This window comes from Prorops nasuta, unplaced genomic scaffold (assembly GCF_024137725.1).
Source record: "Prorops nasuta isolate Cenicafe-Biocafe unplaced genomic scaffold, Cenicafe_Pnas_1.2 PNAS00002, whole genome shotgun sequence".
Taxonomy (NCBI): Eukaryota; Metazoa; Arthropoda; class Insecta; order Hymenoptera; family Bethylidae; genus Prorops; species Prorops nasuta.
In genome coordinates, this window is record NW_027116799.1 from 5,971,217 (window position 1) to 5,995,822 (window position 24,606).

The 24,606-nt window shown below is 40.9% G+C and overlaps 4 protein-coding genes across 4 annotated transcripts; 2 read left to right on the plus strand and 2 right to left on the minus strand.

Moving 5' to 3' along the window:
- The first annotated feature begins 347 nt into the window (after nt 1-347).
- On the plus strand, nt 348-3,109 carry Mon1 (vacuolar fusion protein MON1 homolog). The gene is made up of 7 exons (XM_066736234.1): nt 348-757; nt 829-1,151; nt 1,217-1,460; nt 1,535-1,819; nt 1,889-2,079; nt 2,148-2,250; nt 2,315-3,109. Exons 1-7 carry the CDS (start codon nt 470-472, stop codon nt 2,453-2,455), a joined length of 1,575 nt encoding a protein of 524 aa, XP_066592331.1. The 5' UTR covers nt 348-469; the 3' UTR covers nt 2,456-3,109.
- A 92-nt stretch (nt 3,110-3,201) lies between these two features.
- Nucleotides 3,202-4,520, minus strand: Prp38 (pre-mRNA processing factor 38). Its single transcript, XM_066736247.1, has 3 exons — nt 4,219-4,520; nt 3,689-4,056; nt 3,202-3,610 (listed from the first exon to the last, which is right to left on the minus strand). The coding sequence occupies exons 1-3, from the start codon at nt 4,380-4,382 to the stop codon at nt 3,207-3,209; spliced, it is 936 nt and encodes a 311-aa protein (XP_066592344.1). The 5' UTR covers nt 4,383-4,520; the 3' UTR covers nt 3,202-3,206.
- A 694-nt stretch (nt 4,521-5,214) lies between these two features.
- Nucleotides 5,215-9,376, plus strand: Tmhs (Tetraspan membrane protein in hair cell stereocilia). The gene is made up of 6 exons (XM_066736259.1): nt 5,215-5,769; nt 6,225-6,462; nt 6,597-6,791; nt 8,227-8,314; nt 8,382-8,536; nt 8,629-9,376. Exons 2-6 carry the CDS (start codon nt 6,246-6,248, stop codon nt 8,859-8,861), a joined length of 888 nt encoding a protein of 295 aa, XP_066592356.1. The 5' UTR covers nt 5,215-5,769; nt 6,225-6,245; the 3' UTR covers nt 8,862-9,376.
- A 168-nt stretch (nt 9,377-9,544) lies between these two features.
- Poxn (Pox neuro) lies at nt 9,545-24,068 on the minus strand. Its single transcript, XM_066732427.1, has 6 exons — nt 22,867-24,068; nt 20,046-20,085; nt 16,236-16,456; nt 12,860-13,106; nt 11,739-11,907; nt 9,545-11,661 (listed from the first exon to the last, which is right to left on the minus strand). The coding sequence occupies exons 2-6, from the start codon at nt 20,056-20,058 to the stop codon at nt 11,172-11,174; spliced, it is 1,140 nt and encodes a 379-aa protein (XP_066588524.1). The 5' UTR covers nt 20,059-20,085; nt 22,867-24,068; the 3' UTR covers nt 9,545-11,171.
- Nucleotides 24,069-24,606: the final 538 nt, after the last annotated feature.

Here is a 24,606-nt window from a genome sequence, read left to right on the forward strand (position 1 = left end):
CAAATATATTTGTTATCTCAGTTTCAGAGAATTTGTAATGCGCACAAAACTTCCTCGCTTATCAGAAAATATATTTTATAATTCTGTATTATTACAAAGCAAAATAAATATTTGGAAAAAAAAAACAAAAGATTAAAATATCGTATATTTTATTCTCCCACGTACATAGTTTAAATTCTATGCTAATAATTATTAGGTCTGTTCTGTTTCGTTGCACTATCGAGCAAACATATGTTTTCTCAACTCTAGTGCAGCAATCAGCGAAAAAGAACACATGTTGGTTTATTTCCGTTCCAGCAATTGGCATTATTGAAACACCAGTATAGTATCTAGATCTAGAGGAAAAAACGATGGCGGACAATTTATCTGTTTTTGCTTGGAGGTTCTCTTGCTGCTGTTAACCGATAAATGTCAATTGGAAAGGGAAACCTAAAAGTGTTGGCGAACTTCGGTATTTTCGCTGATAGACATGGCTGAAAAAGAACCGTGCATTGTCGAGGATGGAATTGTCGAGTCCGGAATTGAACCAGGAGCGTCTGGAGAGACGTTATTGGTTACCACGGACAGTTTTGAAGAGTACGAGCAAGAGATGAACAGCAGTGTCAACGACAGACAAATGAAAGGCAGTAAGAATAATAGAACGTCAGATACTGGAGAAGAAAGTTTAGATACTTCCTGTAGGAAAACAAATTCGACGACACCCAATGTACCCGATTTACGAGATTTTGAAAACTCCTCCTTAGACGACCCTGAAGTGGTATAGTCATATCAAATAATTTGATGATAATGACCCTATAAAATTGACTTTAATGTATAAATGTGATCTAGGATGACGTTGCGCAAAGATTAGGCAATAGCCGATTAGATACAAATCCATTGAGGTGCAAAGAATGGCTGGCACACAAGAAGCATATTTTTATTTTGAGCCAAGCTGGAAAACCTATCTATTCTCGCTATAGCTCAGAGGACAAGCTAGTCACAGTAATGGGTGTTATGCAAGCTCTTGTATCTTTTGTTCAAGTAGGAAACGACATGATCAAATCAGTACATGCTGGAGATACAAACTTTGTTTTCTTTGTTAATGGTCCACTAATATTAGTTGCAGTATCTAAGACACAAGAGAGCGTATCCCAGTTAACTCTGCAGCTAATGTAAGTCAAATTTTAAAATTAAAACATTTGACCTTATTGACAGTTGAAGAAATTTATACTTTCAGGTATGTGTATAATCAGATAGTGTCTGTCTTAACCCAGTCACAATTAAATAAAGTTTATGAACAAAGAAGAAGTTTTGATTTAAGACGACTATTAACTGGTAGTGAAAGACTGATAGACCATTTATTAAATTTCATGGATAGGGAACCAGCTTTTTTTCTAGGAGCGATTAAATGTTTACCTTTAGCTCCAGCAATGAGAAGCTCCATCACACAAACCATAATACAAACTTGTGGGAAAATCAAGGTTTAAAAAATTGTTTATGCTTTTTCTAGAAACTTTCAAAAACAATTTTTAAAAAATTTATTTCATTGTTCCAGAATTTAGTTTTTGCAATACTTCTAGCCAATAATCAGCTGGTAACATTAGTCAGAATGAACAAATTTTGTTTGCATTCTGTGGATTTGCATTTAATCCAAAACTTAGTTGATGGCTCAGAATCTCTTAAAACAGCAGAGAGCTGGACCCCGATCTGTTTACCAAGGTTCAATCAAAATGGATATATGCACAGCCATGTTTCCTATTTAGCAGAAGACTGTCAAGCTTGTTTGCTATTACTTACTGTAGATAGGGATGTCTTTTTTATTCTTTCCGAAGCTAAACAAGTAAATCATTATTAACCAAGTTTTATGTAATTATACTTTTGATTATAATCTAAACAAAGATATTTTTAGAAAATTGTGGAGAAATTACGACGAACGAATTGTTTAGAAGCAATAAACGAATCTATGAATAAACCATCTATAACTACTGCTGACATTGGTTTATCAGAAATGAGGCATGTCTTATACAAGTGTAAAAGTACTGCCCAGTTCTGGAGCCCTGGCTTTCAACCACCCTACATTACTGAAGAGGAAATTGAAAGGTATTTTCTGTCCTCTCTTATCTACACCACTAAAAGGGAAATATAATAATAAGAAAAATCTTATCTAGATTATTAGGACTATATCAGGGCCTGCATCATAAATTACATAACACTAGTCGACCGCTGAAACTTATATTCCAGCAATTAGAAAAAGAAACAATGTTGGCATGGGTAAGGATAAAATATATTTAAAGTAAAATTAAGGTGTATTGTAAATACTAAAATTTTTATATAGGTAACAGCCTCATTCGAGCTCTATGTAACATTTGAGCCTTTGGTTACCAAACCTGATGCTATAGAAGCAATAAACAAGCTCATGAAATGGATTAAAAAAGAAGAGGAGAGGCTATTCATTCTAAACTCGCCTACATTTTAGAATATCAGTTAGCCACGAAAATATACGAATGAAATTATATTATACAACTCGTATCTATATGATAATTGAGATATATATCATAATGTACAAATCTTTAGGGATGGTAATATGACGGCGATTGAGAATAGAGATAAAAATCTGTCAGATTAAGGGGTTAAAGAGGGCGAACAAAGGGATCAGCTTTTTGATTGCAAAAGGTAATACATATTATATAATATATATTGCAAAATGTATATATTCTACATGGTAACCGATACAGTTGATAAATCGTACTCCTATGTAGGCTATGATGTTTTGAGTTTAACTCATATTTTGTTTACTTGAAAAATATCTCATTACATAATAATTACCTTAACATGACCAACTAATTTGGTGCTTAGTTTTTTCATTCATTGTGATGAGAACTTTTCTTGATTTCAATATAAGAATGTGTTATATTTATAGAAGTGGAAACTTGTATTTTGTTAGATAAAAGTAATTCCAGATGTAACAAAAGTATTTGATGACTAGTACAGATTTTATAAAATACATTCTGTATGGATATGCTACTATGTAGCACATATTTTGATGGATATGTAATTTTAATAGTACATGGTATGATAAATATTATTTATTACTCAATATCAGTCTAGGAAAAACGTGATATTAAAACTTCATTTATATTAATTGATTATTAGCTCTTTATTAATTTAAAATACAAGGTTAAAAATAATTTACGAAAAGATTCTTAAATTGGAATTATTTTATTAATTCAATGTCTAGTCCTATCGCGATCTCTTCTCCTGTCACGATCTCTGTCTCTCTCTCGGTCCCTATCCCGGTCTCTGTCTCTGTCTCTATCTCTGTCATCTCTTCTGTGTCTATCCTTCTCCCTTTCCTTATCCTTATGTGAAGAATGATTCTTTGGTGATTTGCTGCGTTTCCTCTCTCTCCTATCCCTATCCCTACTTCTTGATCTTTGTCTATCAATTTTCTCCCTTTCTGATTTTTTATCTGAACGAGAGTGCCTTTTATCCCTTTCTCTATGCCGATCCCTGTCTCTCTCATGATCATCCTGACGTTTTCTTGGCTCTTCTTTAACAGGTATAATTTCCTCATCTTCTGATGATTCAACCCCATCTTCCAAATCATCCTCTAATGCGGATACTTTTCCTTCTACAATATAACAAGACCAATTACTAGTTTAATTAAAACTATTTCAAACATGAGACCATTGTTTTAACAATGATTTACCTAGTTCATTATTCTCTTCCAATACATGTCGTTTTTGAATTCTGGGCAAAATTACATCACAAGATCTTTCGTCTCTGAGAAGCTCATCAATAAATTCATCCATGTGGACTAATTCAAACTGCCCTTGTTTATTTTGTCTACGAAGTTTTCTATTATCATTGAATAATGGTTCTAAATATTTATAGCAATCAATTGATGTTCCTGTCAAACGCATGTATAATGCTCCTAAAGCACGTACATATTTAAACTCCTCATTTTTTATAAACTCAACAATAATGTCTTTTTCTGGCTGAATTTGTAGCATTTTCAAAACAAGACATAAAAATGGTGTTGGCTTTACATTTCCACCAAACACACCACCAATAAACCTTAAAACAAAATATATATTAAAAGAAAAATTGAGTGTTAGTTAGAGCAACTTAATTCATGCTTTTAATAAATCGAGTTTTTCTTTTAATTAGTAATTTTTTTTGCATAAAAACATAAGAATTAATATTTTCCGGTACTTTGAGAATGATTTGTTTACGTACCTCAGCTCCATAGCTTTGTCTACTAAAAGTTCTGCAGTCAAAGCAAAACATTCTTCCTTCCAATATTTAGAATCATATACTCTAGATCTAATAATTTTCTCTACTAAATATTGTGGATTTGTGCCTCGAATTGATTTAGCATCTTTCACTGTACGATTCGCCATTTTTATCAAATAAACCTAACCTATAAATTGACAACAGCGACTTCTGAATTTTAGTCATGTAATGCACACTGGTGGATACGCATTCACTGGTCTCACTGTGTCACTGACGCTGGCGCACACCAGCGCATACCAAACACCAACACACACTGTTGTAGGACTTTACTTACTATAGCATTGTTCGAATATACGATGTCCTAAGCTTGGCTAGGGTAGTTAGTGCGATCCCAAAAGTAGTCTCACAATTATGACATAAAAAACGAGCAAAAAAAATCGATATTGCATTTTTAAAGTGATTTGAACGTTGAAAAAATTTCGTGGTTAAGAATAGAGACAATGCACATTAATAAACGACATTGAACTAATATGTAATTGCATAAAATCGAAAAATACGCTTCAAAAATTACAAAAGTTTAAGGATAAAAATTATTATATTTTTTTTAACATATAAATTTGTCTAGTCATTTGACCGTTTATAAACGATATTTGTCTATGCGTTAAATAGTGGAAAAATCGGAACAGGTTGACTATTAGATAAATAAATGTATACTGATCGAAAATGCATAACCCCTACTCTATCTTTTTGAAACGGATGGAAAGGAAGGGAAAAGAGGTGGAAAGGTTATACGGCTGTCCCGAAAGAAGTCCCATTCACAGTTCACACGTGCAGCAAGATATCCTCTCCCCTCTTTTCAACTTCTTCCTCCGTCCTTGTCTCCCTACCTTTCACTTCTTTCGCATTCCTCTTCCTTCTCAAGCCTAGGCCCTAGCCAAGCCACCTTGCTTGCTCAGCTTCAGGCCTTGCTTGCTCACCTCAGCTTGTCTCAGCTGCTCCGCCATCTTAAGCTCGCTAAGACGTCGCTGTTTGACCGTCGCGATTTATTTCTCATTTTCCACTTAAAAAGAATACCGAAGGCCTCGCGGTTCCAGTCCATTCAATCGCGATGGTTCCAGAATTTATATCACTGAACCAAAAAACGTTTAGCGAATGAAATTCGCGCAGAAATTCCACAGCTGTTACGTCAGACTCTCGCGCGCGATCTCTCCAACATATCATCCAATTAGGAGAGCTTTTTTCAAAATCGAATGTCAATCGCTTCAACTAACGCGAAATAAATTTTAATTTTTTGTTTTGATTGTGCAGTGCTTCTGTGTAAATCCACATCCTTTTTGTGAATCCATGAAGATTAATCGTCCGTGTGTCAAATATTGTGCGAGTGTCAAATTAATTTTATGTTTTGGGAAAGAAGAGATTGATCCATCACGGTCGCTTTGCTCACTTGGATCTAAAAGCTAAATGAAACACGGCGGCGCCTCTGCCGGTGCAACGTGAGAACCAGTGGTCCTTTGTTTTTCTTTTCCAAGAAGCGCTGCTGCCGGTTTTTTCTAGGTATACTATCAAATCAAACTCTTTATTTTTTAGCAAACCCGTCTTATGTTTGAAATAAAACGTTTATCTTTTACATCTACGCAGCTGTTTTATTACTGTGTATTATAAAAAAATACTATAATCATCGTTTAAAACGAAAGAAAATCATCGGGTTTTTCTGAATAATGAGTTTTTAAATTACGTCCTTCGGGAACAATCGTTTTCTCATTAATGCAGAGTAATCATCTAGCAAACCGAATTCTTTTAAAACTGTTCTGAAGCTCTTTTTATTAAACAAAAAAGGTATTCTCTCTAGAACTCTACAGAGATTTTCTGACACCACGAGAGTTCAAAAAGAATTTATACCTTTTCTTAGAATATAGAATTCCTGAAGGATTCTTTTTGCTACTTGGTCAATCAGAACTCATAAAATTAATCGCTATACACAAATGAACACGATTTGCTCATACTTTCAGGTATATCTTACTAATCAAGAAATGGGCTCGAAAATAGAATACGTAGAGTCTTCGCATATGTATGCCACCAATTACATACGGAATTCCAAAGCTATAGGGGTATTATGGGGTATTTTTACCATATGCTACGCCATAATCGGTGTCGTTGCCTTTGTCACACCCGAATGGTTGGGGGACCTGGAGCATGAAAATCCTGGAAGATTCGGATTGTGGACAAGATGCAGTTACGGCGGAAATGGTACATAACCAATTATTTTAATCGTAAAACACAGAAACAAGGCATTAACAAAAGCCAGATTTGGTCAATCTGATAAAATGTGGTGGTCGTTGTGTCCGAAGGACGAGCGAACTGAAATAACACTGAATCCTTAGGTGAACTGGGGGAAGAGTGCATCGGTCGATTGGATGACCTTTCCACGATTGCCAATGTGCCTTTTCGAGCCAGCACCATTCTAGTCGGTATTGCGGTATTAATCGCCCTTTTGGCAATTTGCGCAATGCTTCTTTTCTTCTTCTGCCAGAGTACCACCGTATTCTATCTCTGCGGATGGATGCAAGTAGTCTCAGGTAATACAACAACTTTTTCATTTGCATTTACTGGTAGGAAATGCCGTAATCGTTCCATTAAACAGCTCTATTGTTGCTTTTAACGCATATCAGATTCTCTGAATCGCGTCGGAAAACACCTTTTTAGTATTATATCGCTATAGTAGGGAATATTCTAGTAGTTTATAATTATTATTTCATCCAAATTTAACAAATTTCCTAATGCGAATGCAACTCGAGCTTACAATTGTTATGAAACACGACGCTGAGATGTTTTATTATGTGCACATCCAGGATTTTCACATATCCTGGATTGGCAAATCACATAATATACAGTACGATAAATCCGTTACAAAATGTACATTCCGGAAAGCGAACGTATTATTTTTGCGAGCTGTCGAATATATTCCGGGGGGCTGGGAATGTGCCTGGCATAATGAAACGTGGAGTGAACCGTTAGAGTGCATAAGGCATTCAAATGGTACCGTTGGCCAACGCCTCTGCCATTTACATAACCTTTGCGGCCCAAGGTTCCAGGTTATCATAAATTTTAATTATACACGACTAATTGCCAATATTATCTTAACAACGAAAAATACTTTTATAACCAAGTTTCTTGGGTCGTCATTCGCGTTCCAAAACAGTTTGAAGAAACGAATACGCTATGGGTACGAGGCTTCCGCCAAACTGGTCTTGCTCGTTGACTTGACACACTTTGGGCACATTGACACGATCGAGTACACAATAAACCTGTAAGATTAATTTTTGTCTTAAAAAAAAAAAAAAAAACAGATTAAATATGATTGTAATAATAAATAATAATAGCTACTCGTATCTTATAATATCGTAGAGTGCGAATAGTTGAAGATAATTTGTGAAATCGGTAAAGCTGTTTAATGGTGAAGATTAATGCAGCGTCGCATCCGGTGGAATTAAACTGAAGTTAGAGACGCGTTAGCGGACGGAAGTTTACGGAAGTAGTATGCGTAAGGAATAAACATTGGCTTGATCAAGAACACAGCGCGAGCACGGTTCATTTCTCGGAAATGGAAGCTTGTTATTATTCGTGATTCGACGGTGAAAGGTCTCGCGTCTCGTGTTCTGGCCAAGCATTTGTTTACTAAGCCGTGAAAAAAGAAAGAATCTACCGGAAACTGGAACATAGCTGGCAAATGAAAGCGCGATTTCTTTTCTTTCGTGAAGTCTCTTGTTTTATTCGTTTAGAATGAAATATGGACGAAAAGTTAAGAGCCACCCGTTACAGTAGTTGCATACCTAATTTCTCTTAAACTCCTTTCACTACCGCCTCCACTAACTTTAAGTAAGTTGACTCGGGCGCGCAATCCACATCCTTTCCATGTAATATCCAAACGCGGCAGCCGCCATAATAGTAGTGCAACCTAACCTTAATTTCTTGCTCTAATACCATGTTTTTTCTGTTTTTCTAATTCTGTAGCAATATGCATGGCTGTTGGAGTTTGCGTCTATCCACTTGGATGGGATTCGCCATTGATTCGTGCCGTCTGTGGAGCTTCTGCCTCTAGGTAAGGTATCGTTTGCTTTGAGAGTCTTCAAAAAACACACAGTAACAATAGACCATTTTTACTTCAGATATAATCCCGGCGCCTGCGCCGTAAGATGGGCCATTCCTCTGGCTGCAATCGCAGCTTTAGACGCTGTGACTTTGGCTGCTCTCGCTTTTATTTTAGCCTCGAGACACGTGAGGCTCCAAGCAGAGCCATTTAACAATGGATCCTTGTACAAAGGTTTGTATTGTTGGCTTAATCAAGTCTTCTAACGAGAATGAAACATTCTTCTGGAAATAATTATAATTAATTTGTGAATTTCCCTACGTTAGGTGAGGTAAATCCAGGATACGTGAATGAGGCTCAGAGCGTTGCTGGATCTAGAAAATCGTTGTCGTTGAGGCCGGTGTTGCTGGTGGCTCCACCGGAACAAGACCGCTACAGCGAACTCTCCAGAGCAAAATCCCATTCTCACCATAGTCTTTACTCACCTGCGCCTTCGCATCCGGCTCATACCATGTCTACCAACACACTAAATCATTCTCAACATAATTTCCAGCTCTGAATATGAAGGCTTAATACTGTTTAAAATTATCTCTACTCTTCCTAATATTATTCTATTTCTATTGTAAATAAGATAACGAGCTTTTTACGAGAATACCGATGCTTTTGTTAATCATGTATATTTTTACATGATACGAGATTAATATTACTATCATTCCTTTACTCTACTCCAGTATAGGAATCTCTACGAACATTGTTATGTTATTTTCCATAATCTATAGATCTTTATAATTAGTATTTAATGTTTTATTGACTAGGATCTCTCTGCTATTTCTTTTTTTAATTTTTTTTATAAAGAATAGACAAATTACCAGTAGAATTATGATGACAGTAGATCGGGGATGGCATAAACAATTGCTAATAATATATATATGCCATTTTTTTAAGGGAATTTCGAACGAAAAAGTATAAAAGTGTTTATATCGCGATTCATCGAAATAAGTGTTGTACGCAAAGTTCCGATCAAGCGCAGCCATAAAATATATCTTTAATTCCCAGTTGTTGCAATCTTGTTATTTCCTATTTTCTTATTTTAAGGTGGTTGTAGAATATTACAAGTTACACTGATTTTGTGCGTGTTAAAATTATATGGCTATGATAAGCAAACTAGTTTGTCAATATATAGCGAATGTCTGATTTTCGCACAGATTCAACATCAATCGCAGGATTAACACAGAATTCAGATGATTTTGACTAGTATATATTTAATGATATCATACAGGATAATTTCATAACGAGTATTATTTGTATAGTTTTGCATGATGGCTCACAATATTAATCATAGGAATCTATGATAAATCACAATTGTATTTACTGGCAGAACGAAAAGTTTGTCGTTTTAAGGTAATACTGAGAAAAGGAGATAGATAGATAGATAGATAGATAGATAGAGAGAGAGAGAGAGAAGATAGAAGATAGACAGTGACTTGTAAATAATATAATAGTGCAATCGAACCTTTCAGGTTACTCGTAATTCGCTATTTTACAAATCTATGTTAAACCTTAAACTAGCGAGCGTCTCATTATCCTCTACCCTCGGTCGTTCGCCACAACTATTAAACAAGTTGTAAATCTAAGATCCTCGCTCTATCGAAAGCTAAAAGTATCTCGTCGTGGATACAGAATAATCACGCCAATTTCACAGCTTCTAATTCTACAATAAATATTTCAACGAAAGTCGTTCGAGTAACTTAGGTTCGTTCGACATACACTTTATACATTCTTACGCCTCGTTATGGCAAAAGCAATGTTTTAAACGTTATGGCCGTGCAGGAAATAACGAGAAAAAGATCTCGCGCGAAAATTTGCCAATACCGGATGGGACAGGGGAAAAGCTGCGTCAACTGCTTGGAAATATTTACAGATTCATTGGAATTCAATGATTTTATGGGACGCACTAAAAGTCTTTCTGCTTGGGAATTGAGACGTATGGGATCCTGATGAAGCCTGCCGTGCTGCTGCGACAAAAAGACCGGCGCGTTCGACATTAAACCATGAGCATTTTATAGTGCATTAATTAGCCCGAGATGAGGAACGAGATAAAAAGGTTTTTATAACGCTGTAAATGCAAGGGAGGGGGGAGAGAGAGAGAGAGAGAGAGAGAGAGAGAGAGAGAGAGCCACGATGCCGTTTAATTCCCTTGTGCATCAACGACGTTTCGTCGTATTTCACGTGACGTATACACACGGCGTACACGGTGTTGGCGAGCGACACCCTCGAATCGTTTATGCTTTTACTGCCTCTTGCATATTCCGCCATATGCCCGCTCTTCCCTTTTACAATCATTTATTTATTATTTATCATCTCGTCGCCAATTTCAATGCTCGCTCCCATCACTGTACCTGGTACCATCCGTGCCTTAATTTCTCATTATCCAGAACGGTACTCCTCGCTTTCGGGGCTAATGCACTCTCTTCGCCGCGATTATTATCATCATCTCATTACGATTATCGTTATTATTCTTAATGTCATTTTCATTTTATTCTCCCCGCAGCTTTGCTGAATCAGTGAAAGTGTCGTTTTCTCGGTAACCTCGTAAAAATCGGCTAAAAACCGGGAAACGAGAGTTGGTTTTACACATTCGCGGAGATCTTTAAATTATATAAAGGGTGACACCGGGGAAACCTAGAGAGATAACAGACAGCACGCTAGAAATGACACACTGTATATATATAATATATATAGAAGATGAAAAGAATAAATTATAACGGCTATAGCGATCATGGATGAGTCGTTCGGTGAGTAGCGGACGGGGATCTATGCAGGGACATCGATCAACTATAGTGGATACAACGAGATCTACGCTTTGATTCTAGATCTCCTTGCTGAGGACGATCCCGCAAGGTTGAACGACACCCATGGCAGCCACTCTGGGCCTCTTCTGCGTGACCTTGGACTCGTCCTTCTTCAGGAGCTCCTCGATGGAGTAAGGATTGCGTTTTCTTTGCGGTTGTGGCGGTTGATTCTCCATGGACGCCTCGCTGCTGCTCGCGGCACGCTCCGACTCGCACCGGGAGTTCTCCTTATCGGCCATGGCGGACCTAGGACTCTGGCCGCTGGACGGGTTCGGCGTGCCGTGCCTCACGAAGGCGCTCCGGTCGCTTCCGATCTTCTGACCCAACTCCAGAATTATCGGCGAACTCTGGTACGACTTGTAATGATCCTGCGACTCCGTGTTCTCGTCAAGGTCACTCTTGTCGAGGGAGTCGTCACTACCGGCCATCGAACTCGAGCTCGACTTGAGCTCCACCTGATTCGTCGTGCCATTGGCTTGCTCCGACAGCCTCTCCGAGTCCAAAGACCTGATGTTTTCATTTCAGGATCCATTTTAATTATTAATTAAAACTTTGCAAATTATTATTATGGACCATTTACTCACGTGAACGACTGCATTCCATGATGCAAATGTAGCGTGGTCGCTTGGTAGAGGGACGAGTAGAAACTCGGGTTCCAGGAAGGCGTTCCGGTGTTACCGGAAGTGGTGGAAACGTGCAGAGGACCTAACGCTCCTGGATAAAACAGTTGGTAGTCCGTTCTCATCAGGGCTTCTGTAAATAAACAATAGGTTGTGGTTTCGTTATTCCATGCAAGTAGATTTTGTAAAGGATTGGGATGTACTATAATCTATATAGTATATAACGAGTTTACTATTGGATCCAGATTGGAGGAACCAGCAGCTGATACAGGATGTTCGCACGGTGTGGTCGATCGCTCAAAATCGATTTATTCCCGAAAGCCGGCGACCAATTCCTGTCAAGTTTTTCTTACGACCGCGAGCCGTTCTCCATCATCTGGCTCTCATTAAGGACGCGATCCAGTTTCGTTAGAAATTTATGAAGCCTCGGAAACGCATTAAATTCATGGCTGATCCTCGCGGAGCGAAGACGACAGAGTTGAGCGAAAAAACGGGCACGCGGCAAGGAAATTGCAAGAGTCACGTGATCGCAGGAGAAATCATTGAAATTTGGAGATTTCGTCGGGGTTGCGTGTTGCATCTCCCGATGCCTGACGAGTCAATCTCGGCCACGGGCCTTGCCAATTCTCCTCGCTTTTGTGGCGTGGCGTGGCGTGGCGTGGCATGGCGTGGCGTGGCTTGGCTTGGTGAGATATTTTTGGCCATCCGACGAAACACGATCGACCGGATATACTAGTATCCCCCCATCAGCCATAGAAGACTCCGGTGTTGCAAAAATCACGCAACAAGTACACGAGTGGTTGTCGAACGCCATAGGGACAGGTGCTTTGTGATCATTAGAGAAATAATGGCCACACTTTTGCGTTCTCCTTTTATTCTTTTTTGCACGATGGGTTTGTTTAGTGGATATAAACTATTGTATAAATTTATTTATTTATGTATTTCTACTGGTAACATTAGACGCTAATTAGGACGGATCACTGGATACACCGCGGTCTTCATGAAAGAATGATCGAAGAGCAGATCACCAGCTAATTATCCTATTCATTTGCGCAATATAAATATATATATTTATTAAAAAATACCTCTACTGGTAACATTAGATGCCAATTGGGAGGGATAAGTGCTGGATGCACCAGTCTCCATGGAGGGATGATCAGCGTGCAGACCACCGCCCCTGAGGATGCGATTGACCGACGATACCGACGGCAAGCTTTGCGGGTCGCATGCTCCCTGACGCGCCAGTTGCTCCCGGATCTCCCAGGCGAACATCGTAGGCTGTTCCTGCTTCATCCTCAGGATCTTCTTCACCACCGTAGGCGTGGCTACTTGCTGCAATCGAACCATCCTGTGTAATTATGTGAAATTTCTCCAGGTCTCGTGAAAGCATATATATATATATATATATAACGGAAAGCTCAACTGTCGCTGCCCTTGAGCAGGAGAAATAAAGGGGACCACTCGTGTCGCACGGGGTGTCCCGCTCGCGCACGAAGGTCCTGGAAAAAATTTAGGAAGCACATGCCGTTCACAGGTGAGAAGTTCCAGTTGCGACCATCTGATAAGCCATCGCGCGGTCAGATATCAAAAGTACTATGTAAGGGATGGGGACAAAATTTAATTTCACTCTTATATATATGCAGCGAAAGGCCCTCGAGGGCCTCATCTGCAGTGGTGCTCAAAATCTGGCCTTTGGGCTAATTTCACTTGCTGATGAATGCTAATGGGCGGACGATAATTTTATGTTAAACCGATGGAAATGTTATTCGTACTGACAGATTTTAAGATTGCCACATCGGTGTGATTCGATTGGTCGCCTCGAAGGGTCCAACTGGAACGAGATAGAGCTTGGTTGGATCTGGCGTTCTTCCTTGTTTTGCTTCTATTTCTTCCTTTGTGTATGTGCGAGAGAGAGAATCGCGTGAAAATCGGCTTGACCGGTGCGACCAGGTTAATTGGCTTTGTTCTGACAAAAAAGGGTGAGGCGATAGGTGAGAAAGGGAATAAGCGGATGTCACAGGGGGACTGGAGAACATTTATCAGCTGTGGCCTGTGAGCGCAGAACGTTCGTACTTGGCCGGTAATTACCAAGTTGGACGACAACCTGTTCGGGTAGTTTGGCTTATCCAACGTTTAACGCCAGATGTGTCCTGGTAATTTCCTCTTCGAACTTGCGCCACTTACGCGTCTCTGCAGTGCGCGAGGGTGGCACACCGGCTCTTCGTTCCGTTTGGAGCTCGCTTTCCTCGTACCTGTGCTTTCCTTGTGTGTGCGAGGGTGACTCTCCCCCTCCACCACTCTCACACTGATCGAACGAGGGTAATTGTGCCCACGACGACAACGGAAGTCTCAGATTAGAATCTGAGATGCTCCCCGGAGCACGCGATCCTCCACTAGCCCCCTCCCAAACTATTAGCCCTTAAGTATCTCCCCCTACCCCTCCCCTTTTTTTCAGTTTCACTCGCCCGGGCACAAAACACTGGTGCTACCACCGAAATTATCTCAATTGAATATGACATACAAAGTTTTTTTCAATGACACTACGATCAGTTATAAAGGGCATGAAAGATGTCAATAGAAAGAATTTTTTCGAGAAACCTTTTGTGTAAAACGAATGCTAACACTTGCTTTGCGTACTTGAAAGTTTTGTTTATCAACAGATTTAAGCATTTGTTTCGCGATTCGTATTGACAACTCGAAGATGCATATACTCCCAGTCCTCTTCCAATAGATTTCGTAGTTTTTATATACATATTATTACTTCACCTCCCCCTCCCTTACCATCGCGTGTATATGCTGCAAGAACATCAGCATCCATTTCAGAATAACAATTACGGTTATAATAAAAATTCTTTATTTTCATTTCCTTCTTGACCCCTTAAAACGCAGCCTATATATATTGTATAATTGGAAATGGATCATCAATTATTCAGAGATCCCGCGAGGTTGACGATGCACGTGTTCAACTGATGATCACGGAAGATCCTAATTGCCAGATAGGATAGGGAAAAGTGTCCGATCGACTGTATACAGCTTGTAAACTGTGAAAGCGAGTGTCCTTGGGCAAGGAGAATCGATCGAATCAGCAGGATCTTGAGATGTCACGCGTATATGATCAACAATCCGAACACAAGAGGAATCCGAATTGTTTTTTAAAGTGACAAAATATTTTAGCACCTCGTGAATATTCGTTTAGTCGGACAAGCATTTAACTCTGGCAAATTTGCATTTCTCATTCGAGTCCAGGTGTCTCGCTCACGTGTAAACGGTAGGGTTGACCCAACTTAAATTCTCCCCCCCCCCCCCTCCTCTCTATTTCCGAGATATAAGAAGGTTTCGGGAGTTTTCAATGCGTTCCACTTAGCGACCGCAGAGCCCCGGGCGTGCATTTTTCATGAGACCATTTTCTCTGTCGTGCTGTCAGGTGATTATCCGTCGCGTATCGTGGCTCTCCAAGCACAAAGATAACGAGGAAAGTACGGGACACGCCGCGAAAAAGTTACATACCGTACACGGAACACGTGTAGATCCGCGATAATTTGTCGATTGATGCGACAATCACTTACGAAATTCAACGCATCTCTTCCTATATACAACATATTTTATACTAGAAAACAATCGCTTTATAATTTTCAGCTTCGCCTATTTCCCCTATCAGTCACAAAATCCAACTAATTACCGCAATTAAACCGAGTGAATTATTTCGTTACTCCGGCAAATCGTGCGCATAAAGCGTTATAATTCAGCCTCGCTAAACGCTCAATTTGACGCGGACTTTTTGATTAAAGTGTGCAACGCGGAGAGTTCAGGGCGAATCTCGAAGTGGCTGTCGGTGCTACCTGACAATTATATCGTCGTTTGTATATCAGCTTTCTCCGTACGTGTGTGTGTGTGAGATAGAGAGGCAAGCTCATAACGGTGGACGTGAGTTTCCCGGATATCAAAATGAAGGAAAAAAGTACCAACCGTATCGAGTCTTTTACTCCAGGAATTTTCTTCCGCTCAACCGTGGAATGCGATAGTCTCTTACATGTGTGTGTGCATATATAGCGATCGTTGGGCAGTGTCGAGGAGAGTTTTGGCAGGATTCGGTGAATTCCGACGGATCGCTAGGGGCGAAATCGATGGGGGATCGAGCGCGGCAGTCTGAGCGATTTGATTAATTCGTCGCGGCGCCCCCGGGACCACGCAGGCCTCGCCACGCATCGACGAGAAACCGTGCGAAGCCATGAAATTATGCAAATTCCCGCTGCAAGGTGTTTGAATATAATTGCACGCACGGTCAACATACAAGCCTCACTTAAAATCGCATCAGGAATACCGTAGCTAGGGACTTTTTGTTAGAGGCTGTACGTGGCAGCTCGACCTCCCTGCGACTCGAAGCGCGAATCAAATTTTCTTCGATGCACGTAACGACCTCGATGAAATTGCAATTATACGAGTATAACCGTAATATTGTACCTTTGTCTTGCTTCCGCCGATGCTGCCAGGCCGGATGCTGCCAGTTTCGTAGAATCTCGTCAATATCTTCGAGACGCATCCATGGGAGACCAGAAGTTGTCTGGAGATATCACAGGGCCTCACTCCGACAAGGGCCAATTGGACTATGCGTTGCCTCACGCAATCCGGCAAAGGCCTGCCATTTACGAAAACGCCCCCGAGCTGATTTACTCCCGCTTGACCTAAAACTCCATCGAGTATAGAATAATGCATTTTTCGATAGATCGTGTAATTGTGCAATATATGAGAATATAAAATAGTTCATGATTTAAGAGAAATTTATGTAATAACAGTGTTTTCTTTTTTATCGTTTTTACAGAATACTGAAAACACGACTCAGAGTGCAGTGTGATGGATATATTAAAAAAGTTTATATATCGTTGGATAAATAAAAGAATTAATTTTTACATAGAATTATTGTCGAGTTTTATTTTTTTGCTTCGAATGAGTGTTGCGTGAAAATTTGATATTTCTTAATAGATTTATATATAGATAAATCAGTTTTTATAGGTTTTAGACTTTGCACCAGGTTCTTAGATCTGGTATAGTTGGCCAAGTGCCAAAGATGGCGTATCTCGCATTGTTCGAGTCTTGGCAGGTGTAGTTTCCTAATGACATCCCCCCCCCCTCTCTCACTCTAATTATCACCCGTATTCTAGTAAAAATTTGCGGCTAAAGGGATTAAAATTGCTTCCTTGGATGACGAAACGTCTCCTCATACTCCTAAGTCCAATCTCTTCGATATATAAGATCAATATTCGTTTGGATTTCACGGATAATTTTTACGATTTAACCCTTGGCATTCAATCGTTCCGCTTTCACCTGGAACGCATCCGGGTCGATAAGCCCGCGGTAACGGAAGACAATTAGCGCAGTTCGATTGCAGCTAGGAAAGTCGAAGATTCATCTCTATATACGCCTTCTCCAATATCACCGGTGAAACCTGATCCTCCTCGAGCGAAAAATTAGCCCCTATTTGCATATTCAACGAGATTCTCCGAATCTTAATATTATTTTGCAAACACGTACAATTTTTTGTGCGAGCTCGAGTAACGAGAGTATTGCATAACGAGTGCACGATGTGTTCGAAATTGGGAGAAAATCTATATTTCGCGTTCTACAAGAACAAAGAGCTGATATTCCATTGTCAGGATTCAAATTTTTATAAAATGAATTATACAAATTTATCTGTTTCTATATAGCAGAGTAATTTCCCCTTAAGAGAGCTAAAAATTAAAAGTCCCCTTGCAGTCACTCGAATTTCTAAAAGTGGACTTTGAGTCGATTCGAAGTAGCTTGCGCTAAAAGGGCCGGTAGCAGACGATAACTCAATGGCATAATTATATTATATTCCGAGATTTCAAGATCGGTTTAAACCACTGTATATAATATATACGACACTAACCGGTATTTTGAAAGATAGTTGCTGGAATTAGGAGAAGCGTTGAAAAGAAATAATATCGGGAGAATAGCGAGACACTCGGTGTGTGGATTCTAATATCTCCATAAATATATATAGATATACTATATGAGGTTAGGACTGTTTCAAGCATCAAATGGATGGTTGATAATTGAGACGAAATTAATACGGGTCGAAGAGAGAAATCCGAGGATTCCAGCCACGCGTCTTCACGTACCTTTGGCTGGATGATCGTTAATAATAATTATCTTCAGTGCTTAATTACGCGTCATTAACTCTCGATTACTCGCGCCGACGATGCTGCCCGAAATAATGATCGACCATTTTCGGAACGTCTCAGCGTTTTCACGCACTTGTTTTTTCATCCCCATCGTCATCCACTCCATCATCCATCGCTCCTTTTTCATTTTATTCGTCCAATTTCGTGTGTACATATATATACGTATATGAAAATCTTGGCAACACATTCGGCGATATATACCAATTACACAGTTGGTCGTATGGGAATGGCCCGAAATGAGATCACACACACATATACAGACACACACAAGTCGATTTTATTTTATTATCCATTGCAGAGGAATTAATTTCGTCGTTGCTTTTCACCAACGAGATAATTGCTTATTCTGCGCGTGACACGTCGACTGAAATTACACATTGGAAATGAAATTGCGCATTTCATTCGAGATACAATGTGTACAGGTAGTCCGGTTATCCGTGCGCGATTATTCGCGTGCAAGCGAGATCCAGGAGGAGTGGGAAGGACTTTTCGGATTCCATGAAGCATTTTTGCAATTACGCGTGACAAGCACACTAGCACCGGGACACGACGATATACCTGATAATCATACGATCCCAAATATATTGAGTAATTGAAGACCCGTTCGATAAGCGATCTACAAAAACTCGCTTACCACCAAAATTACATTTTTTTTTTATAAATGCCGTCAATCTCAAGTTCCAAAAAGCAATTCAGATTTTTCGCAAAATATTTAATTAAATTATCTCTCCCGACAATTTTCATTCCTTTTAAGAGAAATTCAATCGCGGTCACACACGCGAGATCGATTGGCAGATCGTACTGCAAGAATAATCAGATCATGAAGAGACTTAAATTGCTATATCAATCTTTCGCCGTTTTAATTTACCGAAAATATTCTACGAATATTTTGATAGAAAAAGTTGCAAAATTCGGTAAAGGGTTTTTTAACCGAAGGAAAAATTAATTGGTTGAAATTAATGAAATTAGAGGATGAGGGGGGGGGGGGGGGAATGGTTGAAAATAGCCCGTGCAAGGTGGGATGTGTCGCGTGCGCGACATTATTTGCCTCATTAGCCGTCCTCGCAGATTGAACAAAGAGACGAGGCGAGGAAATTGGATCCAAGCCTGGTGGATTCGCTTCGTAGAAATTCGTCCGAAAGTACGATTTTTTCCTCTCTCGAGTCTCGACGCTGCCACTGGCCTCCGGGAGCCTTGCGAAATTATACAAGGACCTCGCGCACGGCCCTAAATGATTATTACGGCAAAAAGCGTCGACATCCAGGAAGGGGACTTATCTACATAAAAATCTCCGTCGTCCTACGAAATAAATAACGTACGAGCGGCGCCTTCCAAAATTTCCAAGTCCGTGATGGATTAACCTGGGGAAGCGACCATCTCAACCATTAATATCAAATAATATCTTTTCATACACCTATGTGTATATACTATATATAGAAGTCACGTATTCGAATAGTTTTGTCGCTGGTTCCTTCTTCGATTAAATTATTCCGCAGAGCCTGGTGTATATTGTGGCCCATACCGTCGGAACTATTCAGCGCAATTTTTGAACGCAGAATTTCCATCACGGTCGACAGAATTGAAGAAAAAATTGAAAGTAGTTGGAAACTAAGTGTCACCTGGTCGAATAATCATTTTTGATAATTATATAGTTGTTCGATGATAAAACAGCGTTGGGTAAAACGAGCGTACGTTAATAATCCGTTGGTTCGAATCGTTATTTAGACGAGACCGGTCGAAGCTAACTATTCGAAGAGGTGGGTAGAGAATTGTTTGGAATATAGCTGCAAGTTTGAGCGAGAGAGAGAGAGATATTATCATTTTTATAGCCGAAAGGGCCGATGATTCTAAATCTCTGATCTCGCCGACGCGACGGTAGCCAACCTCGTGCTAAACGTCTCACTAAAAACCATATCTATATATTTCCATTAAAAGGATCAAAGCACCCCCACCCCTATAATTTCACTCGTCACTCTCCCCTGTTTCTAAGAAATCTGAATTATTCACCTTAAATTAATAAATACAATAATGATACTAGTTTACAAATACTAATAAAAGCCTCAAGACTCACCTGTATGAGGCATCTCTGCCAAGGATCTCGAACCACGTGTCTGAAACATAGAAAAAGCACAAAGATAAACTATAGTTTGCATTTTCAAAGTTTGTAACAAATAAAAACATAGAAAAAATCCAAAAGAGAACAATGGAATACATCGACGAGCACGCAGGTAATGATTTAATTTCTGGCTAAAATTATTTTTGACGTTACTGGATCGTATAGTTATAGGTGTATGTACATGCACATGTGTGTGTGTGTGTGTGTATGTGTGGGTCACGGCAAGGCGCGGAACGGCGTAGCTCGCGCCGGTAATGAATTTAAATGTATTCAAAGGGCGAGCTTGACGCTTGACATGGCAACCCTTAAATATGCAACCGCGACGATAAGGCAGAGCGCGGCAAAATATTGCTCGAGCCACACCGTGACTCTCATTCCCGGCTGATAACGTATATAGGCAAGATCGAGGACACGATCGAATCCACTCGAATTTTCTCAACTATTTTCCAGCCGCGCGGCTTTTTCCCGCTCGTTCCTCCGCAACTGTGCAGTGGGACATGGTAACTAGAAAAACCGATGGGGAAAATTGCGAAGAAAAAAAAATTTAGAGAAAGAGGCAACTCGCATAACGTGTGTAATGCTTATATCAGATCGCCGTTCGAGTGAGCGTGTAAGCAGTCTAATGCGGGGTTATAGGCATCGAAAGCCTCCTTTTCCGCGCGCACCGACACGCACAGGTTCGCGCCATTCGGAAGAACGAGAAACGCACAAATCTTGTAGATATATATATATATATATATAGTATATGAGTGACGAAAAAAAAGTTACACAAGTATATAATTGTATCGAACACGAATGTAGAGGGCTGATTAAATTTGTACTACATACAAGTTGACAAAGTTGTGTGCAAGAGTGATATAGAGAGCTGGACGAGAATTGCTGCTGCGTGAGTATAGCCGAACGAGGCACGAATAAGAGTGTACCTTTATACAAGACGGGGGTGTTTTCGGGTGGGCTTTGGTAATCGTGCATTAATTTGCATCTCAAAGTACACGCCACCCGCCACGCTACGCACGCATTCTTATTTTCCGCCTCCCCCCTTCTTTCTTAAGACTCTCACTACTCTACCTCTTATCCACGCGCTGCTATCCTGTATTTTCAAAGTGTACATGTATATATATATGTACATGCTTCTCGAAGAAAGGAAAAACTTTCCATTTTCTCCGAGCGATCGCCGACGAGACGAAAAAATTTGTAGATCGGATGACATATCCTGAGGATGGATCGAGGACACCTCGATCCTACCTTTAACGAGTACTGCCTGACACCTTGAAATCACTCCCAGGGCAATTTAGCAGTTGGCAACTCGCGTTGCTCGCGGAAACTGGTTTTTGTCCGCGTAACATCCGCTCGACTCGATCGATTTCCCAGATCCACGCTTCTTCCTCGATCCTTCCTTCTTTATCATTGAAAAATTCCCCGTTCTCTCGTGAAATCATGCAGCTTTCGCGAATCGCCATCGCTACCGATAATTATCGAAATTCCGTGAAAAATGAAACATTACGAAATTCCAGTTCTGCTTTCGACAGTCTACCAATAAGCTGCACGAAAACTCGTAATTCCTCGGAGACATCAATGCCGTGCGAGAGATGAGGACAGAACGTGTGATCAGTCAACAGACGTTGGAAATTTAAGAGAGATCGACTAGTGGAAATCTGGAGGGATTTTTTTTTTCACTCCTCCAGGAGACTTTGAGAACCGTCGCGTTAAATTGCCAGTAAGGTCACGCTTTTACGTGTAAGCCCTAAGCGAAATCTAGTTTTTGTTTATTCATTAGGCTGAGCAGGCTTTAAATGGTACGCGAAGGGGGTAGCTCCCGTATCTCCGATACGCCACCGGCTATAAAAATCTGAATATATTAGAGCTACATGCGCACGACATCTTGGCCGGATCATGAACACGTTAAAGTCGATAATCTTCGACCATTTCCCATCACGATTTATAAACTATACAGATTTCTGCTTCGAAAACTCTTTCGATTTCATTACGATTAATAATATGATAGGAGAGAGAAATGGAAATTAGAGTGTGTTATCATCGGTGAAAAGGAAGCATGTTATAGTAGAGCATCGAGAGCCGTGACTACCCACGTGGAATTGGTATTCAGATGTTTGGAGATATTTTCGGTGACCTAGGAGCGATAAATATTAAAGTTCCTTATAAAGCGCAAAGTTCCAGCGATTCTGCCGGTGCTGGCGGGACCCTGGCACGCCATCGCTTCATTTAAAATGCAAATTCGTTCGGGTGGCGTGAACCACGGCGGCTCGAATTATTCTAATTACCCCCGCTCCCTCCGCTCTCTTTCCCTCTCGCTCTCTCAAAGCAGCAACACATATAAGCTCGACTCTCCAGTCGATTGGAAGTCTTTTGCAAAATTGTCCTAAATTAGTTTAATTGATCGAAACCTCGAAACACTAATAATTAAGACATTAATTTATCACTGGCATATAAATTTATCAAAGTCTCCTATGGTATATCGATCAAAATTATCCTCTCGAGACTCTGTACCCTTGGGATCATTGGGACGAGTTTATCACTGATCGTCCAAACGAATCGAATCTTAAGAACGTATAACAATAAAACTTACCGCATGCTATATCTATGCTGCACATTTGGCGAGGATTAAGATGATTAATCGAAAGAGTCAAAATTACAGAGACGACCGAAGGCACGAGCTCATTTTACCGTCGAATGAAATTGCCAAGAGTGGACATTTTGACATTGATCAGGTGGCAGCCGGTCTTTAATTGGCAAGAAAACCAAAAGGGACACGTACCTGTTGATATTTTTGTATCCTCTTCGCTGCTGCAGCCTCCACTCGCCAAGTAGGAAATTAGCTCGTGTCGCCGAAGAGTTCAACCACTTGGACACACTCTCTCTCTCTCTTCGAGGTTTAGTCTCAAATCAATGCACTATTTATTCATTGTCCTTGACACAGATCGAACGTTCCAACTCGGGATGGAATATTCGTAAAATAGGAGGTTTTGCGGATTGGTCCTGTTCGTCCTGCGGTCTGCGTGACACTTTACGGACGGCGCGGCGGCACGCGGCGAGACGTTCGCTTTCACGGTCGCAGGAGGAGAGGAGGAGGAGGAGGAGGAGGAGGAGGAGGAGGAGGAGGATGGAAGAAGAGGAGGGGGGATGCCAATTGGCAAGGGACGAGTAGAACGAACGAAAGAAATGTGGCAAGGAAACGCGTAATGGCACACCTCCTCGGGGTCCGGGGACGTCGCCCTCGACCTGCGGTTTCTTCCCTCCCTTCGACTACCCCCGCCACTTTTGCCAATTATCACGTGCTCCCCATTCACTCCTCCGAAGACGAAAATAGAAGATGGTACCTCTTAAGGTTTACATATACATATACGATCACAATATTGTACCGAGCATAAAATCTATCGAGATCCACGTCTTCTCCAGGAAGAAGAAGAAGAAGAAGAATACGCAAATAACAGCAAGAACTACGAGCAACAGTAAAGAGAGAGAGCAAGTTGAATTGCTTCGGTTAGCGTTTATCCGACACACGTACGTTTTTCTGTCGTTCCCGGTAGCAGACTATAACTCTCATAAAATCTACAGTTCCACTCTCTTCCCCGAAGAAGAAGACAACACAGAGAGCGGCTACCGCGAAGAGTGGCCGTGGCCGGGGTGGAAGTCTGTTTACATCGATCAGTGTAGTATCTGACACACGCACGTTTAGTTTCTCCAGGGAGTAGACTGCAACTCGCATAAAATCTATAGAGACCCACTCTCTTCCCCGAAGAAGAAGACAACACAGATCCGCTATAGCGCGAAGAGTGACCGTGACCGGGGTGGAAGTTAGTTTACTTTGCGTTTAGCTGACACACGCGCGTTTCGCTGCTGTTCGAGAGAGTGGAGATCGCGACTCGCATAAAATCTGCGGAGATCCACTGTTTTCTTCGCGTGGGTGGAGGCCAGCGAAGACACGGGGAGAGCAGCGATGAGCGAGCGAGCGCGAGAAGCGACCGTGACCGGGGTGGAAGTCGGTTTGCTCTGCTTGGCGTTTGGCGGACGCACGCACGTTCTGCTGCTGCTCCAGGGAGCCGATTGTAACTCCAACCAACGGTGTGGTGTAAGTTCGAAGGCGAGCACGAGGCCGCGTGCGCGCGCGCGCTCTCCCGCGCTCGCTTGCTCCTCGACACGAACGCGTTTCGTTGCTGGGGAGGGAGGCGGCAGGCGAGAAGCTTGACCACTCTCGGAACGGAACCAATATGGAGAGAGCTAGGGGAGGGGGTGGGGGATATGCAAGGACGAGAAAAGGACCATCGAGTTTGCCGGGAGAGACGGACCAATCTATATACCGTACGTGTGTGTACAATCCACACACACACACACGTACGAGTATAATGAGAGCATCCGAGGTTTGGTCCCGGCCGAGATTAGGTCTGTGCGCGACCCGTTGGCCAATCGACTGTCACATTGGAAAAGGGGAGATAGTCGCACTCCATCCTACGATCATAAATACAGATTAGACATAGACATTTGATTTTCTCTCGAA